General features: G+C 47.1%; 1 protein-coding gene across 3 annotated transcripts; it reads left to right on the forward strand.

Moving 5' to 3' along the window:
• Positions 1-254: 254 nt before the first annotated feature.
• Positions 255-12,412, forward strand: LOC144216957 (uncharacterized). 3 transcript variants are annotated; one of them, XM_077746432.1, is made up of 4 exons: positions 255-529; positions 8,454-8,737; positions 8,843-8,948; positions 9,830-12,412. In XM_077746432.1, exon 4 carries the CDS (start codon positions 10,734-10,736, stop codon positions 11,208-11,210), a length of 477 nt encoding a protein of 158 aa, XP_077602558.1. In that variant the 5' UTR covers positions 255-529; positions 8,454-8,737; positions 8,843-8,948; positions 9,830-10,733; the 3' UTR covers positions 11,211-12,412. The 3 variants fall into 3 exon arrangements, with proteins under 3 accessions (XP_077602558.1, XP_077602559.1, XP_077602560.1); XM_077746433.1 differs by having other exon boundaries at positions 8,847-8,948; XM_077746434.1 differs by lacking the exons at positions 255-529; positions 8,454-8,737; positions 8,843-8,948 and adding an exon at positions 9,295-9,312.
• Positions 12,413-21,260: the final 8,848 nt, after the last annotated feature.

The raw sequence follows: 21,260 nt of genomic DNA on the forward strand, positions 1-21,260 counted from the left end.
CCGCCGCCGCCAGAGCAGGTACCGGAGCCCGCTACGTGCCCCCGCTAGGCCGCCGCCGCCTCCTGCGCCGCCGCTTCCGCCGGTGAATGGTCAGCGCTGGAGTTTGAACAGGGCCCTGAACCATCTCAACGCCATTTGCGCTCCCGGCCCCCCCCTCCTTCCTCCAACAGCCGCTCGCTCCGTCACTCCGCTTCCCACAGGCCCCGCNGCGAGGGCGCTATACTCGCAGCTAGGCGCGGGAGCGGGCGGCGGGAGGAGCGGTCGTGGCGGGCTTTGCCTTCCCGGCTCGGGAGCCGGTTCCAGCTCCTGGCCCCGTCGGGAGACGCAGGTGCCGCGGGGGACGGCCGGGGGCGCAGTGCAGGCAGCTGTGTCAATCGTTTCCCCTCCAGGGACTCGCCTGTGTCTAGGGACGGTGGGTTGTGCAGCTGCGCCAGGCCTGCTGGCGCCGCGGCCCGGGAGCGGGTAGGAGCGGAGTTCGCGGCTCGGGAGCCGCCCTCTACCAGGCCTGGCCAGTGCCGGCTGGACGCAGGTAACGACTGCGGGAACCGGGAAGCCCGGGGCACTGGGCACCTAACGCCGCGAGTGATTTCGGCCCCGGCTCTTGAATGCTCCCGCGACCCTTCCGCCCATACTTTCGTAGTTACCGGGGTGTCCTGCACGCATTAAGAGACCTCGAGAATACTGAATGGTATTATCGTTAACTTTGTTGAGTGTACAACGCTAATATGGTTATGTAAAAAAAAAAAAAAAGACTAAGGTTTTGACGGGTAAAAGGGTTATGAATCTGGGATTTACTTGAAAATAACTGCTACAAATACCAAGGGAGGGAGAATAAAGCCAGCGGGGTGTTTTTCCATTGTTGCATGATGCGTAAACAAGAGCTGATTATTCCAGTCTCTCTAATGTTTCTGAAATTTTCCATAATGAAAAGTTTAGAGAATTGAACCAGTGGTTGCCCCTGGGGAGGACATGGAGGTGGGAGATTGATGGGAGAAAAGAGTTAATTTCACACTGCCCTCTTTTGTGGTCTTTGGGTGGGTTTGGTTTTTTTTTTTCTTCGGGTCAATGTATTACCTGTTAAGAAAGTTGGAGATGGTGGGGAGGAGAAGGGGGTGTCTTTTTTTTTAAGGCTGCCGTGGGAAAACAGCGTTCTAAATAGTAGCACAATCAGTTCGTGCTGAGAGGTGCATGATTCATCTGGCTTGGACGGCCCAGCTGTTTGGTGGGTGGTTAATGGAGATACACCTGGGAAATTAGGAAACTAATTGCTTCTAGCTAAAAGCCCGCTCCTTCTTCTCAAATGGATGATTTGCTTTGAACCAGAAGTTAACCAGGTTCCTCCAGTATACCCTGGAAACTCCGAATCATGAAAAGATAGTTCAGATATCCTGCAGCCCTTCCCAATAGAAATTTAAGGTGGATTTTAGCATGACTGAATTGTTTTACTTTTGCCCTCCTGCTTACAAAATGTGTATTCTGACATTGACAATTTCCCAAATATCGTAACAGTACTTTCTCTGGATAAATCAACTTTTGATAGCTTATGTGACTGGAGGTTATAAAGGTCTGTGTATTCTACTATGCGCAGTATGTGCATGACTTGTATTTGGGTCAGTTTTGTCTGCGTTTTTTAATTTTATTTGTTTAAAAGATTTATTTTGAGAGGGAGAGAATGAGTTGGGGAGGGGTAAAAGGGACAGAGAGAGAGAGAGAGAAAATCAATCCCAAGCAGGCTCCGAGTCTGCACGGAGCCTGACTAGGGGCAGGGCTCACCAACCATGAGATCATGACCTGAGCAGAAACCAGGAGGTGGACAGTTAACAGACTGAGCCAACCAGGCATCTCAGTTTTGTCTTTTTTTGTTATTTGTGTATTTATTTTCGAGAGAGAGAGGGAGACCGAATCTGAAGCAGGCTCCAGGCGCTGAGCAGTCAGCACAGAAGCTCCATGTGGGGCTTGAACCCACTAACAGCAAGATAATGAATGATCTGAGCCAAAGTGGGACGCTTAACCAACTGAGCCCCCCTCGCCCCCTCCCCCAGTTCTATCTTCTTTAAAAAAAATCCGCATAGGATCTTATTTTATCAGTTTGTTCAGAGATTGCCAGCAGAGGTGCAAGCTGCACTTACTATAATTATTTAGATGACAGAGTAGTGGGTGCTAATTAAGGGGTAATTATCATCAGAGGCAAAGGCTAAGATCAAAAAGCCAAAAGTGGTGCAGAGATGAGACCATTGCAAGATCTTCCTGTGGAAGAGTGCTGTGAACCCTCCTGGACCAAAGGATGCATTTTTTATGGCCTGGTTACTTGGCTGGGTCAGTGACTCCACATGAAACTTCAAGAGAAGAGTTAATTTTTTATAGAAAGAGATAACCGTGGAGCCCATTTAGGGGCGTTTTGTGGGGGAGGTGTGTTATTGGAGCTTAGTAGTGTTAAATTGTTGCTACTCAAAGACTGACCCCTAGTCAGCAGCATGGCATAACCTGAAAGCTTATTGGGGAATGCTGAATCCCTGTCCCCAACTCCACTGAATCCGAATCTGCATTTTTAACAGGTTTCCCCAGGTAATTCCACACATTAAAGGTTGACAAGCCCTGATTTTAAAAGTATACCTGTAGCCTTTGACAGAAGTCTTTTTTGTTAAGATGAGGAAGGGAGGAAGAGAACATTTAGAACCTATACTGCATCAGGTATGTTGCCAGGCTCTGCATTTGCATCCCTGCCTGTTATCCCTGTTTTACAGGTGAGGAAATTGAGAGGTTGGTATGTGTTCAAGGTATGGTATCTAATAAGGAAACCAAACTTTTTCTTGAACATTGGATACCCATCATTATAGACATTGTTGAATCTAGTAGAAAACGGTACGGAATTTGAAAAGTAAAAATGTGTGTGTGTATGTGTGTGTGTGCGCGCACATGTGTATATGTGTGTGTTTAGTTTGTGGAAGCTTAGTATATTAATACTAAGGAGAACTGTGTTTCTGCTCTCCTGCGCCTCACACTAAAGACGACCTACTCTAGGGCCCCTTCTGGAGGCAGTTCAGACTCTCAGCCTTCAGGCTATACCACTACCTTTACCCTTAACCTCCCTGATTCCAGTGAGGCAAGTGAATACCCTGAAAGCCCCACTCCATTCCAGTGCCATGGCCCTGAGTTCCATGCCAGAGTGAGCAATCTAGACTCCAGTATGGGTAACCCCTGGGCAAGCAGCTTTTTGGTTGTTGGTGGTCGTTTTTCTTTGGTTTTCTTAGTTCCCTCAGCTTATACTCCACCACCTGCCTATGCCTATCCCCATCACTCCCCCACCCCCCAGAGTGATTTACTTCACTTCATTCAAATCTGCTTACACACACTAGGTAGCAAGTAAGGGCTTTTTTGTTTGCTAGAATGCTTCTATGTCTGATGTCTGGGTTTTTCCCCCCCATTAAATCATATTTATGGCAGAAACTAAAATCATTGATCTGAACCAAGCTTGTACCCTTTTTTTTTTTTTTAATGTTTATTTTGAGAGAGAGAGAGAGACAGTGCATGAGCAGGGGAGGGGCAGGGAGAGAGGGAGACACAGAATCCGAAGCTGACTCCAGGCTCTGAGCTGACAGCACAGAGCCCGACGCGGGCCTCCAACCCACCAACTGTGAAATCATGACCTGAGCCGAAGTCGGATGCTCAACCAACTGAGCCACCCAGGTGCCCCAGCTTATACCCTTTGATGCTACAGGCTGCCCTCCTGTCTGCTGCCTGGAAGAGGGCAGAATCTCCACCACCTTGAGCTCCATCCACTTAGGTGGACTCCTACTTTCCCTCAGACAAAAAAGAAAATCCTGCAAAGAAAACTAATAGAAGAATCGGTTGTGCCGTTATTGGGTCTTTGCTGCAGATGTGGGAACTGTCAGAACCGGGGCTGCTAAGTAGAGCTGTGTAATCTTTTTCCGTTAATGTAAGATGTATCACAGCTTACAGAATTCAGTTTAGAGAACTTGAAGTCAGAAATTACCAGACCGGTTACAGGAAGTTTTTCCTTGTTTTAGGATGGGGAATAAAGTTATAAATCATACATTTGCATGTTGCGAGTGTGTCACAGTGCCCTACAAAATGGGGGCCAGGCCCTGCCCTTACCTCCCTGACACTCCCCAAACCTTCTGTTCTGCCCACTATGGAAAAAAACTTTTCAATCAGTATCCCATGGACCAGCCTGTTTTGTTTATTTTTAATGTTTATTTTTGACAGAAAGACAGAATCCCAAGCAGGCTCCTCGCCGTTGGCACAGAGCCCAAAGCAGGATTCAAAGTCACAAACCGTGAGATCGTGACCTAAGCCAAAGTCAAGAGTCAGACACTTGACCAACTGAGCCACCCAGGCGCCCCAACCTATTTTAAATTGTCACACCCTACTCCCAGATGCTATTTCTACTTTCTTTTTCTTCAGGGCATTTATCTCATCTGATATATGCCCTGTTTTTGTGTTTATGTTATATATTTGTCTTCCCTATGAAGGAAGAGAGTTTTGTCTCTTTTTCTGCTATATCCCTTGCACATAGAAGAGTGTCTAGCACATAGTAGGTGCTCAATAAGTATTTGTTTAATTCCCCCCCCATTTGCTTTCATGTAAGATTGTGTCTTGAAAGTGACTTGAAACTGACAGTGTCGAAAACCTGTAGCTCCATAAATAATTGGGTTTTCCCAAGGGGGAGAGGAGTGCTTTCTGGACCTGCCTTTTGTTCTTGCTTTGGATAGGTTTTCATTCTGAGAACTGAGAAGATGAATACTATTATAATCACAATCACCTTGTTTTCCAATATAATTGGAATATGTTCTCCTGAGATGGTGACATCCTTTGGGGAATAAACTGCTGTCTTGGTAGTTGAAAAGCAAAGCAAGGAAAATTCCCTGGGGACATGTTGCCTGACAGGGATTAGTACCCAGCAACCTCTAAAGGTCTGACTGGCTGCCTGACCCTTGTCCCCAAACAGCCATGGACTCCCCAGGGTCCTCACCCCTAATGTTCTATGATATTCCTTCTCCTCCAACCAAAACCCTCCTGGGGCTTCCTATCACCAAGACTAAAATCCAGAACCCATCCTGTGGCCTGTAAAGCCACGAGCGAGCTGGCCCAGGACTACTTATCCCTTTCCATCTTACCAAGCCTGCTCTGTACTACTGGAACCTGCCAGACCTGCTCCTGCTTAGGGCCTCTCTGCTTGCTGTTCCCTCCACTAGTCCTGGAGATAAACACATGACTCACTCCTTCACCTCTTTAAGGCCTCCACTCAGGTGTCTCAGTAGTGCCTACCCCAACGTGCTATTTAGGTTAAATCCCTCACCCTGCCAGCCCAGAACTCTATCTCCCCTTTCCCTGTCATTTTTCTTGTTTTTATACTTTGAGGATATTTTATTGGGCACATACAAATTTAGAATTTTTTTATAACTTCCTGGTGGAATTGAAAGCCTTTTCAGTAATATGGGAGATTAATCAACATCTCCTGAATTTTCCATCCTTCCCTGTACGTACACCTTTTGTAATGTGACTTTGCAGCTCCTCCCAGAATCCGGGCTGGCCTGGTAACTTGGGTTGGCCCAAAGAACACGGCAGAAGTGATAGAAGTCTGAACTTAAGTCTTAAGGAAACTTGAACGCACCCACATTCTCCCTTGGATCCCTGCCTCCGCCATAAGAACAGGCCTGGGCTAGCCTGCTAAGGGATGTGAAGCCACATGGAAAAGAGCTGAGGTCATCCATGCCAGTAAACAGCCAGCAGACCCCAAGCATGCAAGCCAAGCCAGGATTAGCATAACCACCTACCTGACCTGAGGCTGCCCACAGATGCGTCTGTGAGCCCACCCAGGGCAGACTGCCCGGCTGACCGTAGACTCATGACCAGTAATAAATAGTTCTATGTTAAACATCTGCATGTTGGAGTGGTTTGTTACACAGCATTATTGTGGCAACAGAATTGATGGTTAATGCCTCCTCATTTGGTTCTCACCCTCAGAAAAGCTTTCCTGACTATCCAAGCAAACCAAATCAGCCTCCCAGTCCATAATACCACTGTATTACTTTCTCAGCAACGCATCAGTCTCCAAAATGATTTGTTTACTTTTTTGTTCTCTGTCTCCCATACTAGATTGCCAACTACGTGAGGAGAGAGACCTTGTTCATTTTGTCCCCTGCTCTATCCTGTGCACCCAGCATAGTACTGCTATGTCCCACTGCGTGTGTTCAGTGAATGCTGTAAATGTGGCCAATCCAAGTTAAGATGTGCTGAAAATATAAAATACGCACTGGATTTCAAAGGCTTAGGACCAAAAAACAAAAGGATATAAAGTATCTGAATAATTTCTACAGTGATTAAATGTTGAAATGATATTTTAAATATATTAAGTAGAACATCTTACTAAAAATTACATCTGTTTCTTTTTACCTTTTTTAATGTTTATTTATGAGAGGAGGAGGGGCAAAGAAAGAGGGGGACAAAGGATCAGAAACAGGCTTTGCACTGATAGCAGAGAGCCCTTACATTGGGCTCAAACCCATGAACGGCGGCGAGATCACGGCCCAAGCCAAAGCTGGGCACTTAACCAACTGAGCCACCCAGGTACCCCTCGTTTTACCTTTGTTAAAGTGACTACTAGAAAAAAGAAATTTGAGGGGTGCCTGGGTGGTTCAGTTGGTTAAATGTCCTACTTCGGCTCAGGTCATGAGCGCATGGTTCGTGGGTTTGAGCTGCCATGTCAGGCTCTGTGCTGACAGCTCAGAGCCTGGAGCCTGTTTCAGATTCTGTGGTCTCCCTCTCTGACCCTCCCCTGCTCATGCTGTCTCTCAGAAATAAAAAACATTTTAAAAAAAATTTTAAAAAGAAAAAAGAAATTTGTGACCTGTTTTATATTTCTATCAGACAGTACTGATACAGAAGTTCAGTAAATATTTATTGAAGACAAATATTTGCTAAAGGCTTACTGAAAGAAATGAGATATTAAGCCACAAAATGACATGTAAGAACCTTAAATACATATTACTAACAGACAGGAGCCAGTCTGAAAAGTCCATGTACCATATGATGTTCTGGAAAAGACAACACTGTAGCGGTTGGTGGTTGCCAAGGATTTACGGGGAGAAAGCTGGGAACACTGAATAGGTGAAGTGCAGTGGAATTTGGGGGGCAATAAAATGATTTTGTATGATACTGGAATTGTGGGTACATGCTATTATGCATTTGTCAAAACCCATAGAAGTGGACAAGGCAAAGACTGAACCTAATGTCAAGTACGGACTAGTTAATGCATCATATTGGTTCATTGATTGTAGAAAATATACCACACTAATTCAAGACAGTAAACTATGAGGGCAGGGACAGAAGTATATGGGAGCTCTACTATACCCTCAATTTTCATGTGAACCTAAAACTGTAAAAAAAAAAAAAAAATGTTTTTTTAATGAATTCACTCAGGGCACCTGGGTGGCTAAGTTGGTTAACTGTCCAAGACTTGATTTCAGGTCAGGTCATGATGTCACCGTTTATGAGTTCTAGCCCCATGTCGGGCTCCACCTGCTTGGGATTCTCTTTCTCTCCCCCTCTCTGTCTGCCCCTCCCCTGCTTTTGATCTCTCTCAAATAAACTTAAAAATGAATTCATCCTTGCACAGCCACCAAAAGGATTAAAAATATAAATTTAACCACTTTCCTGTTTTAAAACAAGTTCGGTGACTTCCCATCACCTACTAGAATAAGTTAACCCACTGCCCGACCCTTGTAGCCCCCTCGGCCTAGAAAGTCCTTCCTGTCCACTTGTGGAACCCAATGAGTTATACACCCTCCCATATAAGTCAAACATCCTCTATTCCTTGTTTCTATAAATTCTAAATTAAAAGTTGATACAGAAAAATGCGTATGAAGATTTGGTCATATTGGAGCTTTGTGCCTCTTTCTAAGCTTGGAAAATGGATATGGAAATGTTGAAAAAAAGTCTGATGGCCACAGGCAGGCTGGGGATTAATCTCCTTGAGATGGAAACAGCGGAAGCAGAAGAAGGCTATTTAATGTCAGTGAAGATCTGCTTGGGCTCATCTCCCGGGCAGGAGTCAGTGGGATACCGTGCTGGGAGCAAGATCCATCCCAGCAGCAAGGTGGTGTTAGCTAACTGCCTGCCTCTGGTGATAGGAGACAGGCCACTGGGCTGTCACCTGCTCTGAAAGCCAATCTGCCCCTGACTGTTGCTCACCCAAGCCAGGATACCGGGGTGATTGAGTTTCAGGTATTTTACTTCCAGAGCAGAGGACAGTGTGGTAGTGGTATTTCCCTCTCTACCACCATATAGTGGGGCCTCAGGAGAACAGTGAGAACACAGGTGAGCAGGCTTTCAGGTACTGTTTACGATGCAGATCTCCCTACATCTCCTTTTCAGGAATGTTCTAATTTCTTTTTTTTTAATTTCTTTTTTTATGTTGTATTTATTTCTAGGAGAGAGAGAGAGACAGCGTGAGCAGGGGAGGGTCAGAGAGAGAGGGAGTCACGGACTGAAACAGGCTCCAGGCTCTGAGCTGGCAGTCAGCACAGAGCCCGACGCGGGGCTCGAACCCACGAACCGCGAGATCATGACCTAAGCGAAAGTCGGACGCTTAACCGACTAAGCCACCCAGGCGCCCCAGGAATGTTCTAATTTCTGACCACTTTGCCAAAGGGAAACTTAAGGTATACTGAGCGAGGATAAATGACTTACTCAAGATCACTCAGCTACTTGACAGGTAATCTGTTTTTCTCCAAGGGTCATGGGCATAAAGCATACGCTACCCTGGGTGGTTAACATCACACCAGGTAGAGGAACCCTGTTCTTTTAATGTCCTTTCCAGCCAGAGGTCCATGCGCCCTGGAGGAGTAAGGATATGGTTGAGACCTCAGAGGTGTTTAGAGGAAGAGACCAGGTTGGAGTCAGAATGGACTTGTGCCTGCGGGAAGGTATAACAAGCCAGGGAGATAATGTATCTGTGAACACTGAGGGAAGAAGGGCGGATGGGTGTCTACAAGGCCAGGCTTATTTACCAATATGAGGGCAAAGCACCTTGTCTTAACCAGATGACATACAGTCTCTTCCCACCCTGTCCATTGTGTCCTCCGACAGCATCCAGATGTTATTACTAGGATGGGGGTCAGGGATCCTCTACCATAAGCTGTTCTTCCTCCCTTCTCTCTGTCACTCGGCTGATCCAGGGAATCCACAACTGGCACTTGAGGCAGAGAAAATGCAGGAACTGCGATCTGTAAGAAATGCTTATGAATAACCTGGGCTGGCATTTCTTCAAGTGACATCTCCAGCCTTTGGGTGGGTAGGAGAGCTCCTCAGGGAACCCCCACCTCTCTGTATACCCCCCAGCCTGGCTCAGTTGGGCAGCTCTGAAGATTCCCTGGGCTGAGCGGCCTATCCCAGGAGAATGGGAAAGAATTCTTTCCTTTGTGTGACTTGCTTCATTATGTATGAGTGTTACTGGCTCCCAGGGTTGAAAAATGATCATTCCTTTATTGGATTTTCCCAGCTTGAGGCTTTTGGAAGACCAGGCTGTGCCTGGGAGGATTTAGTGGATTAAAGAACTCTGAAGTTGGGGAATTGTGGGGACCTGGCTGCATTCCAGGACCACAGTGGTGCCCTGGTCACCTCCACAGCTTCTCCCCAGCACACATGATTCCTGGGCAAGTGGAGTCATAACCTGCACAATTGGGACCCCATATCTAGCGGGGGCACATGCCCCAATTTGCTCTCTCCCTGCAGGGACAAGTAGAGAGTACGTGATGTCCCCATTCTAGGCAGAATCAAGTTGATGGCTTGTGTCATCTCATCCCAGGTTACTGCGTGTTCAGGACTTCGAACGCTGCATAGCAAAGAGTCGGCGCTCCTCCCAAAGTGACTGCGGGCACCATTATCGACGCTAGCAGCTGGACAGGGCGAGGAACCCGACTTGATAAGATTTTGGCATTAACCCTGACAAACTATCGAATGTGGACCGGGAAACTCACGCCAAGGCTTTTGAAAAGCACCCGCTGTGACACCCTTTGGTGTCCTCTGCCGCCGCAGTAGCCGAGCGTGTTAGGCTCAGGCCGCCCGGCCAGAGGCACCCAACCTGGCGGTGGTCAGGGCTACCCGAGGACACCGGAACCCTAGCGGCGGCTTGGCGGAGGAGCCGCAGGCCGGGTTCTAGCCTACGAGCACCTGGGCGGGGCCTGGGCTCGGCTCCGCCCGAGGGCAGCTCAGCGGGTTCTCTACCTGTGACCTGGATTCCTCAGCGCCAGGAGGGGGCGGAAGGCAGCGCCGCCGGGGTCCTCAGCCCGGAGCTTGCAAGTAAGGGTCTCTTGATTGGGAAAACTCCAAATCCTGGTATCGGTGCACAAAGCAGCCTTTTTAAAGCGAGCGGCCGGGGCTGTGTAATAATTTACCCGCGTTTGTCTACGCACACCTGCCTCTCTCTTTTAGACCTACAGATGTTTACCCGGTTCCCACCCAAACCAAATGCCGGTTTGTTTATTAACCCCAGAGGTTTCAGCCGGCTTTCAAAGAGACAGATCCGGGCCGAGAAGGAAGCTTCAAAAAATTAACATTTCAAATGAAAGCGCTCCGGAGTTGTGGGGGAGGGGAGCGGAGTGAGGGCGGGTGCCTCCGGTTGCTGGTGCCGCGGACTCCGCTTTGCCTGGGGGCGGGACCCGATATTTACAAGACAGAAGGCGCCGCTCGGAGCTGCCTTTGTTGTGCGGATGACCTCGCGGGCATTTCCGAGACTGATCGATGGCCTGGGGGGACTAAGCCCGGCTATCCGGCCGCGGCCCCGGGAGCGGATGTGGTGTGAAGAGCCAAGGCCCGTCCAGGAGCTGCACGGGTCAGGAGAACACGTCGGGGACGCTTTCGCCGCCGCGCCCCCGCTCTGCTGTCCCGCCCGGTGCTCGCAAGCGGTTGAGGGACGCACCGTGCAGCAGCAGGGTTGGCCCGTCCACCTCCACCTTCGTTCCTCCTGCCCGCTGAGTCCCATCGGGGTGCGGCCTCTGAAGCTCCAGGAAGGAACTGTGGGTGCGAACCCGCGGCCGGGAGCTGGCCCTAGGCGTCCAAGGCCGCCTGGTGGCGCGTCGCGAGCTGCCATGCCCATTCAGGCACGCTTCGCGCTGTCGCGGCCTTTACAACCAGGTGCACGTTTCCTGGACGTCTCTGCGGCACTCACGTCTCCAGCGGTCACTTAAGCGTTGCATCCTCCGTCCCGCTGAAGCTGTTATACCCAACTGCCTCGGGGCCCGGCATCTTCTCCGCCCTCAAACCCCTTGGCGACCCCTAACAGAACTCCATGAAATTGAGGTTACACTTATAATTAGCTGTGCGCCCTTGGCTTCCCCATGCCTCGGCTTCCCTCGGGACAGGGTCCTGGGTCTCCTCCAGAGAATGAATATTTGCAAGCAGGGTCTCCCATACTCACCTCAGGCTGTGCATCCTCTCCTCCGGAATCGGATACTTCCCAGAGGACCTCTGGGATTATGGAAAGGGAATGAGGTGCCAGTTTTGCTAAAACAAGGGCAATTTATACCAGACTCCCCTCCCCCTCCCGAAAGGGTTTTAGGAGGTAGCTCTGAGTTAGTGGCCATGCGACTTCAGGCTCTGTTGATAAATTGCAAGGTCCAATCCCAGCCAGCTTTTGAGCTTTATCTCGCTCTGCCCAGAAACTGTGGGTCTCCTGACATTGCAGACTCCACAGTAGTCTCAAACTTTGAGGAATGGATGTGCTCTGTTAATTCGGTGCCCTGAAAAATACACGTGATCTCCCCATTTTGTACCTCGCTTTAGGCTCCAGGCCGTAAAATTTGTCCAGGCCCAGGTTTAAGAATCCTGTTCCAGAACCTTTCCAGGCTCCACTTACCTGCTTAATCCTCCTTTCTCCTGCCAAGCTGGCTTACTTGTTATTCTCTAGCAGGTATCTGGGCCATGCAGCTTCGGTGTTTTTGTGTAACAGGCAGCTGCCTACACGAGTGCCCCCACTTGAAGTTCTTTCCCCACACTCTCCCCCCAAGCCAAGGGTCATCACCCCTCAACTGCTACAGAATTGGTTGAACCTTCTACCTGGAGCCTGCTGCCTCCTAGCCTTTGTCTTCATTGGCTTTGTCTCAGTCCCCATGACTGACACTGCCTGGGACAGGGCATTGACTTCCCTCTTCTGTGTCCCCTCTCCACCCCTGTAGTCCAGCCCACTCTCAGAGTTTATCACGTTGCACTGGTGACTTTAGGACCCATTTGATGACTTCATCTCCAAGATAATCTCCCAAGTGCCAAAGATGGTTCAGAAATCGCCAGAAGACACACAGAATAAATTCTTTTTTTTAAGTTTATTTTTTTTAGTAATCTGTGATATGGGAAAACAAAGGCAAAAGAAAAATAAATTTGCTTACTACTTACAGCCAGTTGACAAGTTCTTGAAATAGAGTGACCTTCCTCCAGGAAATCAGTTGCCTCCATGTTGACACTTTGCTAAGGGCAAAGGGCAATCTTAGCCTGACCCCCCAGAATCCTATGAGTCTACTTTAAACATATAGAAATTCCTTTGGAAGCCTCCTTTATCTCTATCTGCCAAGATGTATCTTGGCAATTATACTCCAAGCATATGGCCTACTGATAAACATTTGAAGAGCCTAGGACCCATTTGATGACTTCACCTCCAAGATAATCTCCCAAATGCTGCTTTGGTGCCACAAAGATGGTTCAGAAATCTCCAGAAAGCACACAGAATAAATTCCTTTTTTTTTTTTTTAAGTTTATTCATTTGAGGGAGAGAGAGAGAAAGAGAGAGAAGCCCAAACAGGCTCCAACTGTCAGCGTGGAGCCTGATGCAGGGCTGGAACTCAAGAACCATGAGATCATGACCTGAGCCAAGATCAAGTCAGACACTTAACCAACTGAACCACTCAGGCATCCCCCCTTTTTAAGTTTATTTTTATTTGAGAGAGAGAGAGAGAGAGAGAGTGCTAGCAAGCAGGGGTGGGGCAAAGAGAGAGGGAGACAGAATACCAAGCAGTCTCTGCACTGTCAGCACAGAGCCTGATGCGGAGCTCAAACTCATAAACCATGAGATCACAACCTGAGCCAAAATCAAGAGTTGGATGCTTGACTGACTGAGCCACCCAGAATAAATTCATAAGCATCAGAAACTCTGCAGGATTCTTTTGCCTACAAGCAGCAGCATGGCTGGAGAACTATTTGGGGGTATCCCCAACTGAGGTCTCTGCTGATATTCTGTGGGCTGCTCTGAGCTCAGTGGAGTAGAATCACAAACACGTGTTGACAGAGGACTACTGCGGGCCAGGCAGCAGGTGGAGCGTTAGCAGTGTAAGGAGTGTGGGGTCTAGAAGATGTCAGCCCCAGTGTCTGCTCTCAGCACTTCCTGAGCTGCCCTCCCAACTGCATTAGTTTCTCCTTCCTCTGTGAATCTTTCCTTTCCTTTCTTGGGGGCACTTACTCCACCATCATTTGTTACTTTTATCTGGGCTCACCAGAGCTAGGCCGGTACCCATCTAAAGGAAGGCCACCAAACAGGTGATGGTCAGGACAGCCTCCCACCCCGACTCTCAAAGGACAGCCAGGAAAGGGACAGGATTCCAAAGTTGGGCACTGGCCAATCTGGGGTGGTTGGCCCTGGGGACTCTAACAGGTGTTTTTAAATTTGGCTTTCTTTTTCTTTTCTTTCTTTCTTTCTTTCTTTCTTTCTTTCTTTCTTTCTTTCTTTCTTTCTTTCTTTCTTTCTTCTCCTCCTCCTCCTCCTCCTCCTCCTCCTTCTTCTTAGTGAGCAGGATATAAAAATTATATCTAGCTCTCAGACCTTGGTTTCAAATACCATTCTGCAATAAAAGGAACCAGGAACTCATGGAGAAATGACTGACTCCAGGACTGGTGCAAGAAATGTGTAAGACTGTGCAACTGAACCAATGTGAGTTCATTGCTGGATGAGTCGGAAATCGTACCGGTTTGAGTTGTCGCACAAAGAAAACTTTCTGTAAAATATTTATTTAGGGGTGCTTGGGTGGCTCAGTTGGTTGGGCTTCTGACTTCGGCTCAGGTCATGATCTCCTGGTTTGTAAGTTCAAGCCCCAAGTCGGGTTCTGTGCTGACAGCTCAGAGCATGGACCCTGCTTTGGATTCTGTGTCTCCCTCTGTCTCTGCCCCTTGTCTGCTCACAATCTATCTCTCTCTTTGTCTCAAAAATAAACAAACATTAAAATTTTTTTTAATGTTTACTTATTTTTGAGACAGAGAGGTAGGAGGGAGGGGCAGAGAAAGAGGGGGAGAGAGGATCTGACGTGGGCTCCACTCTGACAGCACAGAGCCCAACACGGAGCTAAAACTCCCAAAGCACAAGCTCATAACCTGAGCCAACAGTAGACGCTCAACTGACTGAGGCACCCAGGTGCCCCAGAAAATTTTTACTTGCAGCAAATAAGATCACAGGGAATGGCTTCCAAAGCTGAGACTCCCTGAGCAAGGGTGGGTAAGTTCCTTTTATTTAGGGTTAGGATGAATATTTAGATAGGGAAGTCTCGGGGCACTTGGGTGGCTCAGTCGACTGAGCGTCCGACTTTGGCTCAGGTCATGATCTCAGTTTGTGAGTTCAAGCCCCGCATCAGGCTCTGTGCTGAAAGCTCGGAGCCTGGAACCTGCTCAGATTTGTTGTCTCCTTCTCTCTCTGGCCCTCTCTCACTTGTGCTCTCTCTCTCTCTCTCAAAAATAAATAAACGTAAAAAAAAAAATTAGATAGGGAAGCCTTGTCATAGGATGCAGAGGCAGGCATAGGGGTTGCACATGCGCGTTAAGGAAACATGCCTATACACATTGCATGTTATGTAAATGTTCCTCCTTGGGCAGAGATTTTAGTATTGTAATGAGATAAAGGTAGTTGTCAGTTATTCTGCAGGTACCTCTATGGTCCATCTGCACAGGTATGCAACAAGGGTTAAGTTCAAATTGGTCTGGGTAGTCTGGGTTGGCTGGAGCTCTGGTCAGGGCAGTCGCTGTGGCTCATAGGTAAGCCGGAAAGAAGAGTTTAAGAGAAGATATGGGACAAAGGTCAGTGAGTACAAGCAGGTGGGCAGTATAGGTCAGATCTTGGGGTCTAGCTGGTGACAGCAAGCCTGGAGTATCTCCTTGTGCCAGAAAGGAAGTACTGAAAAACAAACAAAACCCCACCAATGTGGGGGTGTCCAAGGGACACAGAAGCCAACTGAAAGTGCTCCTGATGGCTAAAACTGGAGCGATCTGAGTGATATGAATAGCACTGGATTGTAACCCAAAATATAAAATAAATATCCACGAGTCATACTGATATAAACGATTGAAAAAATAAATACATGGGAAGGAAGAGACAAATCTTCCATGCAGAAGAATTGCAACTAATGTATGTCGCTGGTGTGAGTTAGCTTAATCTCGCTATTCTTTTTGTGTGTAAGGGTGCTCCTGGGTTTTAGTTGTAATCTGACTTTAGGACACGCCGGGTTTGATCTCTAGTTCAGTATATAGTTCTCAGTCATGGCCACAAGTTAGAATCTCTTTGGGAGCTGCTAAGACCCAAAGTAAATTGCACTCCAGACCAAAAAAGTAAATTTTCCGGGCATGCAATCACGAGATCCAGTAAGTTTTGAGATTCCCCAGATGGTTCCAATGTGCAACCAAAGTTGAGAGCCACAGTTCCAGAGGGAGCCGGAGAGCCGGTACCAGTGGGATTGGCCTCCTTTTGCGGACTGGCTCCAGAGTCTGGGTCTTCCGGCATCACGTGACTCCTCAGACATACCAGGCTGAGCGTGGTTAGGAGTACTGTAAACCTCACCGAACACGTGAGAATCCTGTTCTCTCATCACTGCCTTAACTTACACCTAGGAAATGGTAAGCCAATGAATTCAACTGATACTGGAATTTTATCAAATTACTGCTCAGACTTTGGGTCTGCTTTTTGGGTCTCTCATCCTTATGGCTACAAGAGGTTAGTACTTATTTTAGCACAATCGTAGAAAGTCCCTGGGCTGTTCCTTAGATTAAGAATGTATAGCATTTTCCTTCTTTTTAACCTGAAAACAATCTCAGACTTCCTTTTTTTTTTTTTTTTACCAAAACCATTTGAGAGTAAGTTGCTGACATGATCATCCAATAATACTAAAATTCAGGTTTTCTCAAACAGGGTTCCTCAGTTGAATGACAGAAGAGGAGAAGATGATTTGAGTGACTATTCCAGTTTATCCCGGATGGTATACAATCAGCAGCATTATGCTAAATAGAGAATTAATGCATATTATATTTGGGGTGCTTCAGATATTAGGGCTTACTTCTCTCAGAAAACTAAATGTGGGGGAGCCTGGGTGACTCAGTTGGTTAAGTGTGTGACTCTTGATTTTGGCTCTGATCTCACAGTTTGTGAGTTCAAGCCCCACACTGGGCTCTGTGCTGACCCACGGAGCCTGCTTGAGATACTCTCTCTGCCTCTCACCCACTCCCTCACTCTCTCTTAAAATAAATAAACTTTGGAAGAAAAAAATGGAAAGATGGATAGTTAGACAGACAGACAGACAGACAGAGAGGGAGGGAGTGTGTGTGTGTGTGTGTGTGTGTGTGTGTGTGTGTGTTTCCTTTTGCTATCCAAGGAGCCTGGAAGACCAGAGTCCTAATAGCAATGAGCACACATAGCATCCAGAAATACCATTTCCCCTAAAAGGAGCCAGTGTTCTATAGCAAAATGGGAGATTCTAGGCTTAGAGCAGGGAACATACAAGATGAGCCCAAAACATCTTTAAAAAAATTTTTTTAAATGTTTACTTACTTGAGAGAGAGGCAGTGAGAGAAAGAGACACAGAATCAGAAGTGGGCTCCAGGCTCTGAGCTGTCAACACAGAGCGTGACATAGGGCTTGAACCCACAAACCGTGAGATCATGACTGAGCCAAAGTTGGACACTTAACTGACATCCACCCAGGCACCCCCAAACATCTTTGTAAACCAGAAAGCAAAGACTTGCTCAAGAATGTTGGGAACATGTCAAACAGACCTATGAGCCAGCATGAAGGGGCTCTGTGGTAGGAACCCCTCCCTAAGGAGAGAAAAAAAAAATGAAGAAGAGAGGAGAGAAGACTTCAAGGTCACCTAGATATGTGCCCAGGTGCCTTTATCCCCCATGTTCTTGTAAACTGAGACAACTTAATCAGACTGCATGTTTATGTGTGTTACCATATATGGGACAAAGAAATAGAAATGTATATAAAAAAAAACTATGCCATGTGATGTGGGCCACTCAGTTCTTTGGGTACAAACCCAACTGAGCAGTGCCGGCACAAATAAAGTTGCTTCCTGGAAAGAAAAGCCTTGGTGTCACGACTCTCTGTGCGAGAATCCTGCAACAGCTCCACTGATCAAATCCGGAACAATTTGAGCCAGTCAAAATAAAGAATGACATTAAGAAAATATATCCCGAGGCACCTGGGTGGCTCAGTCAGTTGTGTGTCTGTCTTCGGCTCAAGTCATGATCTCGAAGTTTGTGAGTTGGAGCTCCTCATTCGGGCACTGTGCTGACAGCTCAGAGCCTGGAGCCTACTTCAGATTCTGTTTCTTCCTCTCTCTCCCCTTCCCATGCTCATGCTCTGTCTCTCTCTGTCTCTCAATAATAAATAAAAATGTAAAAAAATATATCCCATTGAAATAAAATAGTAAAGCATGAATCTATATGATACATATTGATAAACGAGTAAATTGATGAGGAATGGGGTATTAACAGAATTTCAAAATATCCACCAAATACTTATTAATTTCAAAGGGAAAACAGTGCTTATCAGTGGAGAAGCAGACACCCACTAACCATGAGATAATGACCTGAACCTAAATCAAGAGTCAAGTTAACCAAGTTAACCAGCTGAGCCACTGGGGTGCCCCCAACTTTCCTTCTTGAGAACCACGAATTCACACTCATACCTACAGTTCCCAATCCAACGTCAACAGGATTTATGTTATTTTTCTCCTTCCATATTTGTAACTCACTCTTCTGACAGTAAGAAGCCTGGCTCCAATTATCCTTAATATATTTACTTATGTGATCAATCCCCTGTATGCAAACCATCTTCCAGCACTACTCCCACCCCCACACGAGCACAGATGCCTTCCTCAAATACACTTGGATGCCAGCTCCCCACGCCAGTCTGTCTCTCCCACATGGATGCCTTCTTCATCCTGTGTCGGCTCTGAAAACCCATGTCACTCTTCCCTTCCGTGTATATGCCCTCCTCACTCTGCTCAGGGTCTGAGACACCACAAGTGGGCTGTCTCTCCATACCTCTTGTAGTTTTAAAATATATCTACAAATCCTTTGATACTCTTCCCTTCAAAAGGTGTAACCTATTTATCCTCTCCTTGATTATGGGTTCGATTTAGCAACTCACTTAAAAAAAATTTTTTTTAATGTTTTATTTATTTCTGAGAGAGAGAGACAGCATGCGCAGGGGAGGGTCAGAGAGAGAGGGAGACACAGAATCTGAAGCAGGCTCCAGGCTCTGAGCTAGCTGTCAGCACAGAGCCCGATGCGGGGCTCGAACCCACGAACCGTGAGATCATGACCTGAGCCGAAGTTGGACGCTTAACTGACTGAGCCACCCAGGTGTCCCTCACTTTTTTTTTTTTAATGTTTATTTACTTACTGAGAGAGAGAGAGGAGAGAGAGGGAGGGAGGGAGAAAGAGGGCACATGTGGGGAAGGGCAGATAGAGAGGCTCCATACCACAGTCAATGTGGAGCCCGGTGGGAGGCTTGAACCCAGGAAATGTGAGATCGTGACCTGAGCCAAATCAAGAATCAGATGCTTGGGCACCTGGGTGGGTCAGTTGGTTGAGCATCCGACTTCAGCTCAAGTCATGATCTGGAAGTTCCTTGTGTCAGGCTCTGTGCTGACAGCTCAGAGCCTGGAGCCTGCTTCAGATTCTGTATCTCCCTCTCTCTCTTTTTTAAAATGTTTTATTTATTTCTGAGAGAGAGAGAGAGAAAGAGAGAGCATGAGCAGGGGAGGGTCAGAGAGAGAAGGAGACACAGAATCTGAAGCAGACTCCAGGCTCTGAGCTGGCAGTCAGCACAGAGCCCAAGACAGGGCTCAAACCCATGAACCATGAGATCATGACCTGAGCCAAAGTCGGACACTTAACCGACTGAGCCACCCAGGCGCCCCTGTCTCCCTCTTTCTTTACCCTTCCCCTACTCACCTTCTGTCTGTCTCGTTCTCAAAAATAAATATATATTAAAAATTATTTTTAAAAAGAGTCAAATTCTTAACTGATGCCATATGACTGTCTAAACTAGTTCATTTAAAAAGAGATCACTTCTTCCTGGCCTGCTCTCTGGGATCACTGGCTTTCAGGGAAGCCAGTTGCCATGTTGTAAGGATACTCAACAGTCCTGTGGAGGGAGCCATGTGTGGATGGGCTACATAGAAAGAAATCAACCGTTGTTAGTACTGACTTTTCAGGCATGAAGTGAGCCACCGTAGAAGCAGATCCTCAAGCCTCAGCCAAGACTTGAGATTATTTCAATCCTCAGCCATCAAGTTTGCCAGGCTAGGTCTTAGACATCGTGGAACAAGCCATTCCTGCTATACCCTGTCTTAATTTTCAACTCACAGAACCTGTGAGATAGTAAATGATGATTGTTCTAACCTACTAGGTTTGAGGGTAATTTCCGGTGCAGCAAGAGAGAACTAATACACTTCCATTACCTTGCTCAAGTTGTGACATCATCACTGAGCTACCTATTGGCAGTGCGGTCCTTCTCACCCTTCTCGGGCTCTGACACCTATGCCCGAACACCCTCCTCCACAAATGCTCTCCTTACCCAATTCAGTCACCACTACCTCACTCTGTGCCACCAGTGCTCCTTCCACTCCAGGTACGAATGTCTTCCTTTGTCCTACCTCGTGCCTTTAGGACTGAATTTTCCAGGAATGTAAAGGAAGAGATGAGAAGAGAAGAGAAGAGAAGAGAAGAGAAGAGAAGAGAAGAGAAGAATAAACAAAAGTGGAAGAGGAATCAAAAGTTATGACCTTGTGCTTCTCAATCTCCTTCCTTCAATTGTCCAGCAGAGTCCAAAGCAATGGCATCACCCACTGTCCTTGATTTTTTTAAAGTTTATTTATTTCTGAGAGAGAGAGAGAGAGACAGAGTGCAAGTGGGGGTGGGGAGTGCAGAGAGGGAGAAGGAGACACAGAATCCGAGGCAGGCTCCAGGCTCTGAGCTGTCAGCACAGAGCCCAACGCGGAGCATGAACCCACGGACCACGAGATCATGATCTGTGCCAAAGTTGGATGCTCAACCGACTGAGTCACCCAGGCACCCTAGCCACAGTCCTTGAATTCCTTCTTTCCTCTATGGTACTTTCTGATGGCAGCCACAAGAAGCCCCAGAGCCCTGCCTCAGTGGATATTCCATTACAGGCAACCCTATGCAATAGTTAAGTCAGTGATTTCATCATCACATGATGAGAACCTGCAAGTTCCCATCCCTAAATAATTACTGTTAGTTATCTATTGGTGCATAACAAATTACTCTACAATTTAAGGTATCAAAACAACACATACTTATCTCAGAGTGTCTGTGGGTCAGCATCTGGGCACAGTTTATCTGCACCTTCTATGTCAGTGTCTCTCTCAAGGTGGCAATCAAGGTATCAGTCAAGGCTGTGGGATTATCTGAAAGTTGACTCAGGTAAGATCCCTAATCAAGCTCTCTCACCTGGTTGCACACAGGATTCAGTTCCTTATGAACTGTTGATCAGTTCCTTGCCATTTGTACCTCTCTAACACGGCAGCTTGCTTCATTAAAGCCTGCAAAAATAGAAGGTCATATGGCAAGATGGACGTCACAGTCACAGTCTTTTGTAACTTAATCATCCCATCATTTTTGCATATTCTATTTGCTAGAAGCAAGTCACTAGATCTGGATCACACACTAGCTTAAATAGGAGGAGGGGAGGAACTTTGGGAACCATCTTAAATTATTTTATTTATGTTTATTTATTTTTGAGGTGGGGAGAGACACAGAGTACAAGCAGGGGAGAGGCAGAGAGAGAGGGAGACACAGAATCCGAAGCAGGCTTCGGGCTCTGAGCTGTCAGCACAGAGCCTGACATGGGGTTCCAGCTCATGGACAATGAGATCATGACCTGAGCTGAAGTCAGATGCTTAACTGACTGAGCCATCCAGGTGCCCCAAGAACCATCTCAAAGGTTGCCTCCAACAATTATCTTC

This window comes from Crocuta crocuta, unplaced genomic scaffold, assembly GCF_008692635.1.
Source record: "Crocuta crocuta isolate KB4526 unplaced genomic scaffold, BGI_CrCroc_1.0 scaffold28, whole genome shotgun sequence".
Classification (NCBI taxonomy): Eukaryota; Metazoa; Chordata; class Mammalia; order Carnivora; family Hyaenidae; genus Crocuta; species Crocuta crocuta.

What these genes read in the sequence shown, in the direction of transcription:
- LOC144216957 (XM_077746432.1), top strand. Translation starts at nt 10,734, where the DNA reads ATGACCTCGCGGGCATTTCCGAGACTGATCGATGGCCTGGGGGGACTA.